This window comes from Rhinatrema bivittatum, chromosome 4 (genome assembly GCF_901001135.1).
Source record: "Rhinatrema bivittatum chromosome 4, aRhiBiv1.1, whole genome shotgun sequence".
In the NCBI taxonomy this organism is placed as follows: Eukaryota; Metazoa; Chordata; class Amphibia; order Gymnophiona; family Rhinatrematidae; genus Rhinatrema; species Rhinatrema bivittatum.
In genome coordinates this window covers 423,612,062-423,631,070 of record NC_042618.1, presented here as the reverse complement: position 1 = coordinate 423,631,070, position 19,009 = coordinate 423,612,062, and the positions used below count along the sequence as shown (strand labels likewise).

The 19,009-nt window shown below is 43.1% G+C and overlaps 1 protein-coding gene across 4 annotated transcripts in view; it reads left to right on the top strand.

Moving 5' to 3' along the window:
- Nucleotides 1–19,009, top strand: part of UROC1 (urocanate hydratase 1) — a 48,232-nt gene that overhangs the window by 7,251 nt on the left and 21,972 nt on the right. For 3 of the 4 annotated variants that reach the window (XM_029601372.1, XM_029601371.1, XM_029601369.1), the window contains 6 exons: nucleotides 236–302; nucleotides 4,197–4,340; nucleotides 11,094–11,174; nucleotides 16,063–16,151; nucleotides 18,018–18,080; nucleotides 18,564–18,743. In XM_029601372.1, the coding sequence (XP_029457232.1) occupies nucleotides 236–302; nucleotides 4,197–4,340; nucleotides 11,094–11,174; nucleotides 16,063–16,151; nucleotides 18,018–18,080; nucleotides 18,564–18,743 (624 nt within the window). The remainder of the gene's footprint in view (nucleotides 1–235; nucleotides 303–4,196; nucleotides 4,341–11,093; nucleotides 11,175–16,062; nucleotides 16,152–18,017; nucleotides 18,081–18,563; nucleotides 18,744–19,009) is intronic. The other variant, XM_029601370.1, reaches the window with a different exon arrangement.

The following is a 19,009-nucleotide window of genomic DNA, read 5'->3' as shown; positions in this document are numbered from 1 at the left end:
ACTTGCTCAGTTACAAGCCCCCGACCACAAACTTTTTAGGAATCTGTGATCTGATGTTGGAATTGTAACCCCAGGCTCCAGCTTTCACTGTGAGGGGGCGCTGCAGGGTGTTAGTAGCACTATAAACTCTGATCTGAGGTGGAGCCGGACCATGATCAAGCTCAGTTGCCCAGAAGCCCAATCTCATTTTTGTGAATATCATTACTGAGACATTTGCCTTTATTCCTGTTATTAGGTATGGACAGATGACTGCAGGGAGCTATTGTTACATTGGGCCACAGGGAATAGTGCATGGCACAGTGGTAAGCTACTGAGCATAAGACACCTATTGCACAGTGAAAAATGCTGGACACACTTTTTACAAGATGCGTTTAAGAATCTGAAGTAATTGTAGGTGCTTTGAGCACAACACAGATCTAATATTGTACCTTTTGAAGGCGATTTTCAAAAGCCATTTCCAAGGATAAATGGCTATTTATTCACGGAAATGGTGTTTTTTTGTTGTTGTTGAAAATTATTCAGCCTATGTGCAGGTAAAGTGCCACTATACCCGTAACTTTATCTACAATGAGGGGAGGCATTTCTGGGGGTGGGACTGAGGGAAGGGTTTGCCCTTACGTGTGTGTGTTTGTATTTCCAAACATATGGGAAATTTACCCAGAAAAAGCACCCACATAAAAAGCAAGAGCAAAGCTGTGGATGTACTTTTATTGTAGGGCAAGTCCACAGATAAAAAGTACTGGTGCACTTTGCAGTTCTGCAGGCAGTCTGCAAATGTAATCGGTTCTCAGCTTTGCATTCAGATGTAAAGCAGCATGTTTATTTTGCATAGATGCACATGTTCCCCAGTGCATTGAAATATACCACATGCAAAAATTTGAACTATAGAACAGAACAGGGTGTGTCTCTTCCTCCAAGACCTGATGACACCTGCTGTGTTCAGGCATGAGGCCCGTGCAGTCTGCACTGACCCAGGCATAAACATCTATCCTGGCATGGGTTATTGCACAAAGAATTTGCCTCTCACAAACTTGTTCTCTTGCCAAGCAGCCACGGGATTTTGGGCCCATGTGTTTGGGCTGTCATATTTATACAGGCTCAATGAAAGAGAATTCCCAGTCAGAAAATTCAAGTTTATTGTCCAGCTGGGTGAAACATTCCCTGGATGAACAACAAATGTTTGAATAAGACAGATTGTTGCAGCATCCCTTATCTTACCTTGAAAAGTACTTGTCCCCTTTTGCTGTTGTTGGAAGCATCCATTTTGGAGAGCAGTGATGTGAGTCAGAGCTAGACCTCCTCATTTTGAGAAATTGCGAGGGGGGAGGTGAGCTGTGGCATCATCAAAAGTGCAGCTGCTGCAGGCACACAGTGCATGCCCCCACCTAGCACTAGTAGGGAACCCTCTCCTATGTAAGGTAGCTGACAGTTCACTTGGGTCTAAAACCAGGTTTCCAGTCAAAGGGATATTCTCCCCTGACTGGCCAATAACTTGCCTTGAGTATTGTGAATGGGAATTTTTGTTTAACCAATCAGATCACTTCCAGAAACAGAAATTCATTATCTGATATAAGAAAGCAAAATATCTCTACTAGAGGGTCCTCAGAATTTTTTTGTAATATAAATTGTAAAAAGAGAGCTTCTGTTATGATGGATTTTATTTTTATATAGCGTATAACATTTGCAGCTTGTACTCACTGTACAAGACAGATAAGATGTTGCACTTCAGAAGACCTATAAGGGGTGCATATGCTTGGGAGACAAGGTAGATGAATGAAATCCTGACAACCCCACCGCCACCTGGCTGATATAATGATGTTCTCTCAGTTCTAGAATGTTCTAAAACTCATCTCAGTCCTTCACTTTCTGTATGTTTTACTCAGAAAGCCTAATCAGACATCAGCTTTGTGGCAGCTCTGTGCACTTGCACCTGGTGGGACCAGGGTTCAATTCTTGACTCTGTTCTTCTTAGATTGCTCAGGGCTGGGGTTGCTGCAAAAGCCAGAGGGAGTCATAGTCATTATATAACAGTGACACCTAGTGGCTGGATTTAGGGCCCACGATTGCAGGGTTCTTGAAGGAGCCCTGGTGCATGGACCCTTGTTGCAATGACTGGACTAAAGTTAGTTGGGAGGGGATATAAAATAGGGGGAAAAATCCCCCGGCAAGTTGCAAAAGAAGACTCATGATGCCAGATTCCAACTCTGATTCTGATTTAGCTGGAAACCCAAGAAACAGTGGATTCTTTCGTGGATTGCAAACTGGCTAAAAGACAGGAAACAGAGAGTAGGATTAAATGGACAATTTTCTCAGTGGAAGGGAGTGGGCAGTGGAGTGCCTCAGGGATCTGTATTGGGACCCATACTTTTCAATATATTTATAAATGATCTGGAAAGAAATACGACGAGTGAGGTTATCAAATTTGCAGATGATACAAAATTGTTCAGAGTAGTTAAATCACAAGCAGATTGTGATAAATTGCAGGAAGACCTTGTGAGACTGGAAAACTGGGCATCAAAATGGCAGATGAAATTTATTGTGGATAAGTGCAAGGTGATGCATATAGGGAAAAATAACCCATGCTGTAGTTACACAATGTTGGGTTCCATATTAGGTGCTACAACCCAAGAAAGAGATCTAGGCGTCAGGGTGGATAATACATTGAAATCGTCGGCCCAGTGAGCTGTGGCAGTCAAAAAACAAACATTCTGTTGGGAATTATTAGAAAGGGAATGGTGAATAAAACGGAAAATGTCATAATGCCTCTGTATCGCTCCATGGTGAGACCACACCTTGAATACTGTGTACAATTCTGGTCGCCGCATCTCAAAAAAGATATAATTGCGATGGAGAAGGTACAGAGAAGGGCAACCAAAATATAAGGGGAATGGAACAGCTCCCCTATGAGGAAAGACTAAAGAGGTTAGGACTTTTCAGCTTGGAGAAGAGACGACTGAGGGGGGATATGATAGAGATGTTTAAAATCATGAGAGGTCTAGAATGGGTAGATGTGAATTGGTTATTTACTCTTTCGGATAATAGAAAGACTAGGGGGCACTCCATGAAGTTAGCATGTGGCACATTTAAAACTAATTGGAGAAAGTTCTTTTTTACTCAACGCACAATTAAACTCTGGAATTTATTGCCAGAGGATGTGGTTAGTGCAGTTAGTATAGCTGTGTTTAAAAAAGGATTGGATAAGTTCTTGGAGGAGAAGTCCATTATCTGCTATTAATTAAGTTGACTTAGAAAATAGCCACTGCTATTACTAGCAACGGTAACATGGAATAGACTTAGTTTTTGGGTACTTGCCAGGTTCTTATGGCCTGGATTGGCCACTGTTGGAAACAGGATGCTGGGCTTGAAGAACCCTTGGTCTGACCCAGTATGGCATGTTCTTATGTTCTTATGTAACAGTTGGAAACTGCCAACAATTCCCCCTTCCCCAACCACCCCCCCCTCCCCGAAAAAAAAAAAAAAAGCTTGAACAGTTCTACTTATGAATAATGTTATTAGAAGTGTTCAAGAGATTGTGTTTTTATCTTGGGAGTGATGGCTAGCCCTTGCACTTCCTTCAGTTCCTTTGAGCCTCCAGCTCAGGTAGAACCAGGTTTTGGATCTTGAACTTTCATTCACAATTGCCTGGGATATTTCCTTTATTTTATATCTCCCCCTCCCAACTGAGACATAGCAGCGACAATCCTGGGCCAGGGACCAAACCTCATGGTTCCTTCCAGAACCCTGCAATCATGAACCCTGATTCTGACCACCAGATATTTTCATTGCATGATGACAGACTCCTGCCCTACCCATGGTTTGCGAGCACTACCCCTGCAGCATTCCCAGCCCTCGCCGACCCAGGGAGTGGAAGATCTAAGATGGAAATCAAGCCCAAGTCCCTCCACATGGTGCTGCCACTGAGTTACTGGTCTGGCTCTGCGCTCTGGATTTCTTTGGGTTGACCCAACATGAAAATCCTACAGAGATGTTTCACTTGAACTTTAGAGATGGCCAGAGTCCCTGATGGGGCCCATCTGAAGACAGTATCTAGTCATCTCTATAAATCATGTACAACGTCTCTGTAGCATTTTCCTGTTGGCGTCACAGCTTGCAAAAAATCAGTAAGTCTTCTATAAGTTCCGAGTGCTAACTACCTGCTAAGACGACCCGTTCTGGTCTCTTGTCTGTTACCTCAGCTGACCGTGCTGAATGCTGGGCGTCGATACTTGGGGCAGGATGACCTGGCTGGAAAGGTCTTTGTCACCGCTGGCCTTGGAGGAATGAGTGGCGCCCAGGCGAAGGCAGCAGTCATTGCTGGCTGTGTCGGAGTTATCGCTGAGGTAGGACCACCTTCCTTTCTATGGAAGCTGTTATGAAATGTCGCATATTTTCAGATTCCCAAGTGAAATGCAGCAAAGGCGTTTGCTCCCTAGAAACACTGTGACGGAGCACAGATGAAGAATTTAATTTTTTTCTATAAAGCGGGTTTAGCTTGAGATAAGAAAGAGGGAGATTTCAGGAACAAACCAATCTATAACCATTTGAAGAGGCTGGCGTTTCAGGACATGGATCATGTTAAGGGAAAGCATTCTGAGGGCACAGCATGGCAGCAGGCAGTAATAATGTGTGAGCTCGGTCTAGGGGAATTTAAGTCATTTATCTGCAACCTGTTTAATACGCCCGTATTAAAAGAGCTTCACTGGCTCCCAGTTGTCTACAGATCTAAAACACAAATCCCTCTACAAGGATAAGGCTGAATGGCTCAATGCAGCCTTACATTTTCACATACCAGCTCAAATAACGAGATCAGCTAATACTGGTCTACTACCAATTCTGACACTGAAATCTGCCCATATGAACACTGTCCAAGAAAGAGCATTATCCATTGCCAGACCTAATTTATGGAACTCCCTGCCACCACACTTGAGGATGATATCCAACATTAAAGCCTTTAAAAAAGGAGTCAAAACATGGCTATTTAACCAAGCATTTAACAACAATAGAGGAATTTGATTGTACTTATTTTTATTGCTACAGGTTTCTATGATTTTATGATTTTATTTTGAAGCATAGTTTTTAGTTTCTTATTTTAGAGATTTTATGAAAAACTGATATTATATATTTAGATTTTAAATGGTTAATTTTGAAATGAAAATTTATGTATTTGTTTGTTTGTTTGTTTTTATATACCGACATTCACCCAGGGTATCACATCGGTTTACATGATAGTGTGATTATATGCCACACTATTTTATATTACAGAAGATAGAGTAATTACATCGAGGTGAGGTTTTGTTACCTATACATACATATAAATAAACATTTAGTGTACTTATAGGTCACACTATTTTACAGAGTAATTACAGTGAGGTATGGTTTCGTTACATAAATATATAATAATAATAAAGCAAGATAGAAGCAAACTATTGTTTATCTTGTCTATTATAGTGAAAGGTTTAAAAGGTTAAAAATGTTTAGAGAGCGTTATACCATTTGGGTTTCAAAAAGATTGTAACAATATAAAGTGGACTAATTAATGTAAGCTAACTAATGTAAGCGTTATATAATCAATATAAAGTTATATAATCTTTATATTGTTATATAAAAATATATATAGGCAATATACGTACTAAACTAGTGTAAGCATTATAAAAATATAGAGTAAACTAAACTACTGTAAGCGTTATTTCATTTGGATAGTCGGCTGATTTTAAAAGATTAATGAGGGCGGGCTGAGGTACGGTTTTGTAGAGGTTGTAGTGGATGTCATGGTGTTAGCTGTCGGCTGGGTAGGCTTTTTTGAATAGCCATGTTTTTAGTGATTTCTTGAAGTTCTGTGATGAGGGTTCTGTTCTGAGATCTTCTGGTAGTTTGTTCCATAAAGTGGGGCCAGCTATTGAGATTGCTTGTTCTTGGGTGGAGACGAGGTGGGCCATTTTGTTGGAGGAGATGGAGAGTAATCCAGTGTTACTGGAGCGTAGGTTTCGTTGGGAGGTGTATGGGTGAAGGGTGTCTTTTAGTCAGTCTGTCTTTTCGTTGTTGAGGGACTTGTGTATAAGGGTGAGGGCTTTATATTGAATTCTGTGTGTGATGGGGAGCCAGTGAAGTTCTTTTAGTATGGGGGTGATGTATGTGGAGCGTTTGCTGTTCGTGAGGGATCTGGCTGCAGCATTTTAGAGTAGTTGGAGGGGCTTGAGGGAGGAGGATGGGAGTCCAAGGAGGATGGAGTTGCAGTAGTCAAGTTTGGAGAAAATGAGGGCTTGGAGTATGGATCGATAATCCTGTATGAGTAGTAGCGGTTTGATTTTTTTGAGGATTTGTAGTTTGTAGTAGCCTTCCTTTATTATGGTATTAATGTAGGTTTTAAGGCTTAGCTGGAAGTCTAGGGTGACACCAAGGTTTCTTGCTGATGTGATGAGGTTGGTCGAGCTTTGTGTGGATGGTCCATTCCGCTTGATTTGTTCTGAGGTTTTGTTTGAGATGTGTAAGATTTCTGTTTTTGAGTGGTTAAGGGTGAGTGCTATTTGAGATAGGAGGTTTTGTATTTGTGAGAGGATGGCATTCCATTGAATAAGGGTGTTTTGTATGTTGTCATTCTTAGGGATGAGAATCTGGACATCATCGGCGTAGATGAAGTATTGGAGGCCCAGATTGGTGAGGAGTTTGCAGAGTGGGAGCATGTAGATGTTGAATAGGGTGGAGGAGAGTGATGATCCTTGAGGTACGCCGTGTGAAAGAGGGAGTTTTTTTGATTCCTTGTTGTTGAGGATTACTTTGTAGGTTCTGTTCGATAGGTATGAGTTAAACCATTTGATTGTGGTGCCGCCTAGTCCAATTTCACATAGTCTGGTGATGAGGGTGTTGTGGTTGACAGTGTCGAATGCGGCGGATATGTCAAGAAGTATAAGAAGGTAGGATTGGCCAGCATAAAGATCTCTGAGTGCTGAGTCGTTGAGGGTAAGCAGGAGTGTTTTGGTGCTGAGTGTTTTTCTGAATCCGTGTTGGGATGGGTAGAGTATTTTATGGTTTTCCAGATGTTCGGAGAGTTGGTGGTTTACTGTTTTTTCGAGGATTTTTGAGATAAAGAAGAGGTTTGATATGGGTCTGAAGTTGGTGGGGTTGGCGGGGTCCAGATGTGTTTTTTTGAGTATTGGTTTGATAATGCCGCATTTAAGGGCATCTGGGAAGCTTCCTTATTGTAGAGATATGTTGATGATATCAGCTATGATTTCCGGGATTAGTTTCATGATTTTGATTAGAATAGGGTCAAGGGGGTGAGAAGCTGGGTTGATTTTTTTATGATGGTTTTTATCTCGGTGGAGGCTATGGGTTCAAAGATGTTCCAAGTGGGGACAGTGTTGGGTTGGGGGTTCCGTGTTTCCTTGGAAACTTGGGGGTTGTCATTTATTAGTTTGGAGGTTTTGTCCAGAAAGAACTGTGCTAGCATGTCACATGTTAGTGAGTTGTTTTCATTGGCTTGTTAATTGATATTTGCCCAGGGATGTAAACTGACGTGATATGTTTTTACATGAATGCCAGTATACAAAAACTAATAAATAAATAAATATAACTATCAGAAGAAAAATCTTTCAAAGATTTTATATAGTTACATTTTTTCAAGGAAACTTCTTACCCTGCCTTGCTCAGCTCAAATGTAATTTGGTATTTATGTAACTCATTCTAGTCTGTATTTGATGTATTTATGAGCTTTAAGCTCTCTTGATGGAAAGGTGTGATATAAAGAAATGATGATGAAAACTGCATGGCTAGGTTAAAGATCCAGATTCTAGAGATGTGACCTCCTAAAGCATTGCACATTTCTCTCTCCTTTCCTCTGGTCATGAGAGAAGGTTAGCTCATAATAACATGTCTGGTGCACCATTGTCTCTCCCCATGTTTTCTGTCAGCAGAAAAGAAACACTTGGTTTATCCAGTCTGCATGGGTTCAGTTTATTTGGGAACCAGGTTAGAGGGACAACTCTGACAGTGTAAGGGGATCAGTGACAGAGCAGTTGATCTGGGACAGTGAGAGTGGTGGAGAAAGAGGAGGTAAGTTCAGAGAAAAGGGGAGGGGGAGAGGAGTTGGCTGAGCAGGCTCTTTTCTGAGATTTGCTTTGGAAGCTTTCAAGAATTGTATTCTGTCTTCAGTTTTTCCTTAAGGAAGGGCATATACTCTAGAGCTGCGGGGTGTTAGCTGCAGGCACTTCATCAGATGCTTGGAGGAATGGCGCGAGGCCTTTACCTGCTTACCTCTCCAGAGGGACTGAAGAATAAAACAGTGATGGTGGTTCAGATTGCTTTCCGACCTGTTGGCTGTTGTCTGTGCAGAACAAGAGCTGATGCGTAATTATCAAACGCTGCGTCATTCAACTCGGCAGTGGAAGAGAGGACTGAGAAACTCAGCGCAAGGCCCCTTACCCCACTGAGCAGGGAAGAGCTGCCTCCTAGTACTGCTGTGATGACCTAAAGAGGCAGGCACATACCCACCCAGTAACGACTGAGATATCACAGCTCTAAATGCCTCTTTCCAGGTGGCTTGATCAGAATTTTAAATCTGTTCTGTGTCAATGTTTTATCCTATTTCATTTGAAATGAAAGGGAAAGGAAACCTTAGCATAACCAGCCAGCTGATTCTGCTTTTAAATCTTAATCCCTGATTCTCCTGATCACACTCTTCTCGGTTTTAACCATTTTCCATAATAAATGAATCGCCCTAAGTTTATCTGCCCCATTTGTCAACCTTGAATAGACTGTAAGCTCTATGTAGCAGGAACTGTCTCTTATGTATCATTGTACAGTGCTGTGTACATTGACCAGCACTATAGAAATGATAAGCAGTAGCAGTAGAAGACTGTCAGGCCAATACAGTAAAGGTCGCGGGAGAGCAGGCGAGTGCCCGCTCTCCCAGCGCGTGCACAGGCCATTCTCCTGTGCACGCGATTCAGGGGGGACAAACATGCAAATTAGGGACCGCGGTAAAAAGAGGCACTAGGAACACTAGCGCGTCCCTAGCACCTCTTTTTTGACGGAAGCAGCGGCTGTCAGCGAGTTTGACAGCCGACGCTCAATTTTGCCGGTGTCGGTTCTCAAACCCACTGACAGCCACGGGTTCAGAAACTGGACGCTGGAAAAATTGAGCATCTGGTTTTCAACCCGCGAGCCGCGGGCCGATTTAAAAATTTTTTTTTTAATTATTTTAAACTTTTAGGACCTTCGACTTAATATTGTCATGATATTAATTCGGAGGGTGTACAGAAAAGCAGTTTTTACTGCTTTTCTGTACACTTCCCCGGCACGGCGGAAATTAACACCTACCTTTGGCCTGTGTGGTAGGTAAACCATAAATAAGCAAAGCAATGATACAATCAGTGATCGGGTGCAGTGTGTGAAAGAATCCCCTGACCTAAGGAGTTTCCTAGTAAAATGGAAGGAGGGAGTGGTGTCTTGGTAGACCCCAGCAACTGAAGCAGATGGAAGCTGAATTTAAGTGTAGAATAAGGAGATTACTAAATGGTCTGCTCTCCCTGCCTTAATCCATATGGAATACTTGGTAGGATGTTCTGAACAGAGCAGAACTCATCCACACTGCTCAGACATGCTCCAGCACTTCCCTGACGATAAGAGCTCGGATCCCACAGTTCTCTGTCATTTACCTTTTTTGTAAACCTGGATATTTCTGTGAAACATTTTGTATTCACCCGTAAAAGTAACTTTTTCACCTGTTTTAGTACTAATGAATTTGTTGAAATGCCCAATGGTGGTGTGTAGTGGTGATATAATACAGCGCTGCAGGTGGAAAACCCAGCTTTCAAAAGCAGTCATTTTGCTCTATAGTTTGGAAGTCCTGCCTCTCCCTCTGCTGGCCCTTCCCAGATGCTGAGGGACACTCGGGCTGATGCTATACCGTGCGCTGGTTGCAGCGCATGATTAACCCGCGATTGGACGTGCGACCACATCCCCCATTGCAAAACAGGGATTAGCGCGTCCAAAATGCGTGTCCTATCACATGCGTAGGTAATAGCAGTCATCATATGCAAATACATGTTGATGAGGTTATTGTCGATTTCCCCTCCATGCAAAAAATAATTGTGCACCAGAGGCACACATTTTATTCTCAAAAATTAACACCAGCTCTGGAGCTGGCATTAAGTCTTAAGAAGCCCAAAAAGTATACAGAAAAGCAGAAAATACTGCTTTTCTGTACTTCCTCTGACTTAATATCGTGGTGATATTAAGTCGGAGGAAATAAAAAGCTAGAAATGTCCCAAAAAAAAAAATTAAAGAAAAAAAGTGTGCCGGTGGCCAGGTAAGGAAAATGGACGCTCAATCTTAGAGTGTCCATTTTTTTAACCTGTGGCTGACAGCCACCTCAGTCATGAGTGCCCCTTTAACGCGCACCAATATTGCATTGGCCCAACTGTCTGAGAGAGGCTTCTGTATTTGTATTTGCTGTCCTGATGTGCCGTATCTCTCTAATGGCATGGGAGGTCTGAAACCAATGACCTTGTACAAACGTCTTAAAATTTAAAGTTAAAGAATTGTAATTGCTATTCTTCTACACTGAGCCATAGAATGATCCAGTCTTATTGTTCAGAATAATTAGCACAGGAAAGTAACTGCCCTCAGCCTCATCAGCACTAGGGATCTGCCTAGCCAAACAGGTTGCTTGTTTCCAATAAGTCTTTTTGATAACTCTGTGCAGGCATTGCAGATGGGAGATATGATAGAGACATTTAAATACCTCCAAGGATTAAATGCACCAGAGGCAGTCCTCTTTCAACAGGGAGGAGGCTCTAGAACGAGGGGTCATGGGATGAGGGAGAAAGGGGGTAGGCCCAGGAGTGTTCTAAGGAAATATTTCTTTACAGAGAGGGTGGTGGATGCATGGAGCAGCCTCCCAGAGGAAGTGGTGGAGATGAGGGCAATATGTGAATTCAAGAAAGAATGGGATAAGTACAGGGGGTCTCTGAGGGAGTGGTAAGGATTGAAAAGATAAATAGTTGATGTGGATAGGCAGACTAAACAGACCATATTGTCTATTTATGCTGCGCTTTGCACCAAGGGCCTGATTCACTAAAGCATTTTCCCCACAGATTGAGAATAGAAGAAAAGCCTCAGTGAATCGGACCCATAGTGTCTCAGTTTTGTTGCTCTGGACAAAAGTCATATCTGAAGTGGGTATGGTCTTATTAAAGCCACTAGGCTTTCAGTTTCCTTTGTCTGCTTATCCATTTTCTGTACCACATCTGGTGAAGATCCGTTATTGTTTAGAGTACAGCCTGCATATGTGGAACTGTGCGCAGAATAAATCACAAGGTCACAGCATACTAATCGTGAGCCTAAGGGTTTTAAAGCAAAACAAACATAGTTAGAGCCTGATTTTCTAAGCTTTTTCATACAGAATGGGAAAAAAAACTTTAACAAATCAGTCCTGGAATTTGTTGCCTGGGAAAGCCAGTTTAAGACAAATACCTTGCTTTCAGCTGGGTCCCTGAGGCACAGGGACATAAGTCATTGGCCCAAGATAGCAGAGGCATCTCTGAACTCCTGAATCATGGTGCACTGTAACCCTCCATCACTTCCTGCCCTCATGATCAGTTGAGAGTTAAAGTCCCAACTTTGGGTACCAGGATACATTCCTTCACAGCTTTCTCGGCATATCACAGTACATACAAGAATGAAAGTAATGTGCCTTGTTTCTCCTCAGAGCTGATCATGGTAGGATATAAATAAGGGGAAAGGTGTGCAGAGTGCCTAAGAAGGGAAGCACTGTATAGACCAGGAGTGGGGGCTCAGGTAATGGACTTTCAGTCTGTCTGCTGTGGATTTCTGAAGGACAGATGATAGGGTTTGTGCATTTTCAACAGCAGAAAACACCATGAGCTCCATCTTCAGTACCAATTGTCTGACTAAGTTTGGACTTAACCGGACAAATGGTGGGATTTGAAAATCCTGTCACATTGACCCACCCCAAGATGGCTGGGTATCAGGTTGTCTGGCTGATAGTGGCTGCGATCGTGGGGCCCCCTCTCCCAAAAAAAAACATCACAGCTCTCTGGCACATTCTTTTGTCTCACGGCCAAACACTGCGGGCCAAAAGGACTTGCCCAGGGGCCCTTTAACCTGATGCTGGCCCCAGCCTCATGAGACCACCATCGCCTTAAAGGGCTGCTAGCCCAAAAATTAAAAAATAACGTCAAAACAGGAAGGTTGAGCAAGGTTCAGGGCTGACCCCATGTCAACCTGAGGCAGCCACTTGAGGTGACCATGACTCCCCCCAAACTGTAAAAGTAAAAAAAAAAAATGCACCTGCAGGGTGACAGCCCCATCCCCCATCCATCAAATAAAATAGACTCTCTAGCTATGGTCCCCCATCCCATCCTCACCCCCACCCCAAGTGAAAAATATTGTCCCAACACCCTCCCAAGTCAAACATTAAGTCCCCCACCACCATCCTCAAGAGAAAAAAAATGATCCTGGCTCCCCACCCCCCCCGAAACTTAAAACAGAGCCTCTATTTTATTTGATGGATTTGGGAGCCTGGGGCCGTCACCGCACAGGTACATTTTTTAAATTTTTACACTTTGGAGGTGTTGGGGTCAATCCTGACTCCAGCTCAACCTTTCCATTTTGTTGCAATTTTTTTTTGGTTTTTTGGTCGCCACTTTAAATGTGAGGCGGGAGCCTCAGGAACCGTATTAGGGTTCTGAGCCTCCCACCTCACAGTTAATGGTTTTGAAATAGGTGTCGTTATTTTATCATGGCTGACCACCTTCTTGGTCGGCTGCAATAAAATATTTGCATAGGATTACCTTTGCATGACCTTCTTTGCATGCATTTGCATTATTCATGCATGCAAATTGTATGCAAAGACGGTCATTGTAATAGGGAAGGGAACCTGGGCAGGGATATTCAAGATATTGTGTATGTTGCAGCTATCACTGCAATAGTGCTCTATCATCCGATATACAGTGTATATCACGAGATATATATGCTGTTTAAAGTGCATTAGTTTAGTTTAGTTTATTGTAGTTTTATATACCGTTACATCAGACGTGCTTTCACAACGGTTTACAAAAGTCAAAACATATAATAAATACAATACATTGTAAAATAGTAATAACTAACTCTATTAAAAGTATGGAATATGTTAGCTATTAAGAACAGTAAAAGCAAAATAAAGTCAATTAAAATATAAGAGTAGGCGGCTGCGTGAGTGGTGGGAGCTTTACCTGGGATACAGAGGAGTCATCGTGCCAGAGTCGGAGCAGCTGGGCCTGACCTGAGACCTCTTTGCCTGCAAACCCGAGACGTGATCTGAACTCCGCCCCCCGACGCCTCTGACGTGAGCGGAAGTCCCACGCGCCCATAAAATCGGCCTTGGAGCGGCGCACCGCCAAGCCACGCGCCCTAAGGGGCGCGCCGGCTTGTTCCGGCTTAGTCCGGAGAAGGCCGGGAGGACGGAAGACTCTAAGCGACTCACAACAGTCCGCCACAGAGGTGAGAAATAACACAACTTGCTGACATAAGTGGCTTCCTGTTTATTGAATTACTAATGACTATGCCGTCAAAAAGGAAGGGTAAGGTCAGGGTTTATCCCTCGGCTTCTTTTGCCTCTCCTATCCAACAGGAAATAGTCAGGTTTATGACAGCTTCTGTACCCAAAACTCCGGCGGCCAAGGATCCTGCGGATTCATGTCTAGTGGGAGAGAGACATGCATATATGGAGGAGGCATCGCTGAGCCCAAATCCGGATATACCACCAATGCAAAGGGTGATTGAGATATCACCAGGGGAAACATCAGCCCAAATAGACTCCTTTAATGGGTCGGGAGTTAACACAGACCAGAATTTAGAGCATGAGGGAGGTGGCACCTCTGGGTCTGTGAGTATAAGGGAGAGAACAGAAGCCACCGCTGGGTCCATGGAGATAACGACACGCCCTGCTGTGGTAACTTTGGACTTAGTGTGGGACTTGATGGTATCAATGTCAAAAGATATTAAAGGTCTAGAGAAAAAGATAGATGTTGTTTCAGTGAAAAATCAGCAAGATATAGTACAAATTCAAAGTCAGATAAAAAAGTCTGAAGATAGAATCGAGATATTAGAAGATCTTGGTAAGAGGAATATTGAATTACAAGCAGCTTTAGGGCTAGATAGAGAGTGCCTATCTAGACGTATGGAGTTATTTGAGAATAACTCCAAACGTTTAAATTTACGTGTACTTAATTTCCCTAGGGTAGCAGGGGAAATTGTTATAGAAACTTTAAAGAGATTTTTCTTGGAAGTATTACTATTTACAGAACAAGAATTTCCAAATATAAGCTATTGCTATTTCCTACCCAAGAAAAACTCAAATTTGAATGCTATGGAGCTACCTTTTCAGGGAAACTTAACAGATTTCTTGGAGGACTCTAACAACCCTATAATAGACAGGGGTATTCTTTTAGTATCTTTTATTAATTTTTCAGACCTGAATAAAGTCATGAAAAAATATTTCTCAAAATACCCTGTCTTATTTCATGATAATCCTGTTAAGATATTTCCGGATCTCATTCACTACTCAGCTAAGAAGAAAACAATTCTTGATTCATCGACAGGACATAATAGATTTAGGTTACTCATATAATCTGAGATTCCCTTGTAAATGTGTGGTAAGGAAAGATCAAGATGTTTTTATTTTTTTCTCACCAGACCAACTAAAATTATTTGTAGATCAGAGGAAAGTAACCACCTCTTCCCCACTATCCAGAGAAGAGCAATATTAATTTAGGGAACAGGTTGTGTTTTCTTGGTTAAAAAATTTTTGTGTTTGGAATTCTCCCATGTGTTTAATAAAGCCTCTACAAAAGGTTGACAAAAGTACAATTTTCCAATATGATGTATAATTTTTCTATAATGAAGATAGGGAAGGATTTTCAACCCTATCGTGATTTCATATTTTGGTTTTGTAACTGTTGATAAATATGTAAAGTTATGAAAAAGCAAATAAAATATAAATTATTAAAAAAAAAAAAAATAAGAGTAAAATCAAAATAATCAAAAACCACAAACGGCAGACAAACAATAAAAGGAACGGTAGAGTCAGTTCAAAGTGCTGTTATAACTAGAACACTACCTTGGCTTGATGAGTCCCAGTTATATTGTAAGCCCTCTGGAGAAAGGGACATACCTACAGTACCTGAATATAATCTGCTGTGAAGTGTCAAAAAGCAGAAAATAAATATATAAATAGCTGAAGAGAGCAAGGACCACAACAGGCAAGGAACAAGACAGATAAGGCACAAGAAGCACAAACAGTGAGGCAAACACAGGGAAAGCAACACACACTGCAGCAAAGGAAAGAGGACCTGTTGCTGAGTTGTCAGGGCATAGGGAGGCAGGGGTTTAAGTACTCCGCCGCGTGACATCATCAGTTGCACCGAATCGGGGCTTTCTCGCCAGGGAGCCGCCACATGTGCGCCTAAGGGACCTCGGGCTGACTCAGCAGGATGGCATCTCAGCAGCATGTAAGCTGTATCTGTGAGGCCATGGCCGGCCAAATGTTTCAGGGCTCAGGCCCTGGGAAGGGTAGAGACTGTGTGTAAGAGCTAGCCTGAGTGAACCAGACCCAAGAGAGACTACAGATCCTATTATGGCCCCATCGGTGTGCAGCCAGCATCTACAATGGGGTTACACATCTGTACACTTCCTCGAACATATAGCACTTCCAACTTGCTTTGCGTTGTAGATACTATGTATTCTTGCACAGTCTCTTTCATGCACAGAAACTTAGAACAGGCCAATGGGATTAGCCGATCAGGTCTTGTATATGTGTAGAGTGCATTATTTGGGGTCTGATACCTACTGTTGAATGGGACCATCAGTGAACACAAGAAAATTGGCAGGGTTTCCCTAGCATAATGATTAAATATGTTCACCATACATGTGAAAAGTCTCTGGTTAATAATGGGGCAGAAAATGCTTTACAGATCTGTGCATGCGTAGTATTGCTGTAAAAATGTTACATAGTAGTAAAGTCTCGATGTATGAAATTTTAAACTTTTATCTCTTTTGTCTCAGGTGGATGAGACAGCACTGTTGAAGCGTTACAAGCAAGGCTGGTTGATGGAAATCACTGATAGCCTGGATCGCTGTATCCGACAGCTCAGGTAGGAGCTCTTGAAATATGCTTGACACCAGCCAGTGCAAGATCCAATAGCTATGATCTGAAGAAAAATGAATATAGATCCCGTCTTCTTATGTCATCAGTGGTTCTTAAAGATTATTTTGCCTAGTAACAGCGAACTGGAGAAAATCCCATGCAATAAGGGAACAAAAGTCTGAACTGTCTTTTCTGAATAGTTGAATATACTTTGATCCTCACGTAGTGTAAGGGGCATCATCATTAAAACCCTCAAAATGCAGAAGCCTTCTCTGAGTCCTTCTAGACCATTCTGGATACTTTAGGATTTGCTTCCTTTGTCTTCTCTGAATAGAGCTGGGTTGGTTCGTTTTGGGGGTGTAATGTTTTGGCCGGTCACAGGATATCCCAGAATGCTGCTGACGCAGCTGACACACTGCCATGCTGCCCCTCTTTCAGTTCCCCACCCAGTTTGCCTGCTCTTGAGGCCCCTGTGGTGGTAAACTGGCCTGCTGGCGCCCATTGATGATATCATGTGCCTGGGTATTTAAACCCCAGCTGCACTCCATATCGTATCTCAGCAACATCTCCTCCTGCATTGCAGTGCGTGTTGATACTTGTCTCTGTGCCTTTTTCCTTGTCTTGCCTCCATGTCATCCTGCCTTGCTGTTATCTTAATTTGCCTTGCCCTGCTGGTCCCAGCCATGCCTTGTTCCTGCCAGGGTCTTGTCCTTGTCTTGTCTGTCCATCTCTGACTGATTCCTGGTTTTGACCCTGGCCTCGCACCCTGACAATTCTGCTGGATTGTCACCTGGACCTCGATACTGCCTGATCGCCGCCTGCCCTAACCTTGGTCTGGTCCTCGACACTGTTTGCTCACTGCCTGCCCTGACTTCTGCCTACTATTCAACATCCTTTGACTGCTCCTGACCTGCCGGCCCCTGGAATCCAAGGGCTTAACCTGCCGGGAACTGGGCTGGTACAGGTGAAGTCCCAGTCCCAGTCCTAGTGAGAGCAAGTCCACCTCTAGTTGCTGTACTTGCCTGCTAGACTGTGTCAACCACGCCACAGCTTACATCCCTGACAGGGGGTTTGCCTCCCTTCTATTCTCTAAATAGAGCAGGGTTGGTTCCTTGGGGGGGGGGGGGGTGAGTGCCTCCCTTCTTATTATTAAATAGAGCAGGGTTGGTTATTTCCAAGGCAATTAATACATCACCATTCTGTTTGCTGGTGATGTTCAATCTGTGAAAATAATGAAACTGTCCAGGGGGTATCTAAAGAAAGTCATAAGACTGGAGTCAAAAGAATGTTTATTATCATGCTTCTGCAGCCAAGGTGTGTGCAAACATACCAGACTAGTTTGCCTCTAGTCTGAGCAATTGTTTTCCTGCAGCTTCCTTTATAACGAAAAAGCTTCATCCAGAGATGTGGTTGTTCAGGACATTAGATTTCATGACAGGCGTAAGGTGCCATTTTTCTGCTGGTTTTGCACATTTGCCTTTAACTTTTTAAGCCATAACATTATCATATATGTGATCTGAAGACTAAAGCTGGACTCAAACAGTTGTATCTCTGCTGACCTTATCATTGATTTTTCTGACTTGCTTCTCATACACTCTGATAAGCAGCGATGTTGTCAGGAACATACAGAGAGCCTGGTGTACTAAGGATATTTTCCCCCAATTCATTCTCAATGGGAAAAAGAGCTTGGCAAATCAGACCCAAAATGTGCTCCTTTTATTAGTGCACAAGAGTGAGGTCATTTTAATTGGAAATAAAGTGTGAATTTATAGCTCTGCAAAGGGTAATAGAATCCATAAAGGAGAGAAGGTTTCCTGCTCTAAGGAGCAGATCTGTCTTAAGCTCATTTAGTTCTCTGATTATTGTGTTGCAGAGAAGCCAGGAGGAATAAAGTGGTCCTGAGTTTGGGGTATCATGGAAACGTGGTAGATCTCTGGTAAGTCTCTTCCTTGGCTCCCAGTTTGGGTTAAACAGTCCTTCTGAACCTCAGAATTGTATGTGCACATCCCCAGATTTATCTCAAAGCTGTCTGCTGAAGGGCTGACTTCCTCCGCTCAAACCTACGGTGAGCGGCCCGCTTAGAGCCAGCTGGGCTCTGGCATATCATGGAGGTGATGAAGAGGTCCTAGCTCCAGCAAGGAAGGGAAGGTGACTGACCCTACTGCAGCGACCCCTGTTTAAGTTCAAGAGTAGCGATAGCGGAGGGGGTGGTTCGACAGCTAATGAGGGAACTTGGGTTACCAGGGCAGGCTGCCTCGGGAGGGGGTTATAAAAAGTGAAAGAAAATGAGGTGGAGGAAAAAAAAATCTGCTGGATTTCTTGAGCAGCTAAAATAAGGTAAGGTGAGCTGATTTGCACAGATAGAAATAGCCAAAGCCAGTCCCGTAATAAAAGGGATGTGACGTGATTGGTTACACAGGGAGAGACTGGTCAGAGAATACGACAGCACAGGAGACCTGCTCGTGGACCTGGGCTCTGATCAGACGTCCTGCCACAATCCCTTCAGTGGAGGATATTACCCCGTGCAGCTCACCTTCCCAGAGGCGAACCAGCTGATGTCCAGGGAGCCGGAGAAGTTCCGTGACCTGGTGCGGGAAAGGTAAGAGCTGCACTGTGTGCAGTCAACCTCCCTTTAGAGGGAGGGTTTGGCCTCTGAAGTCTTTCCGAAATAGCAACCGGGAAGCAATTGCTTCCCACGAATTGCAAGAGCATTAGTAAGACATGGGAACACTTTAAAATGTAGATGCTTGGAATATTTTAATGTCCGTAAAATGTGTATCTAACTGAATGACTGCCTGCCTGCAAGAGAGACTCCAAATGAAGCTTCACAATGGAAGCAGAGCAAAGGCCATGGAAAACAAAGCT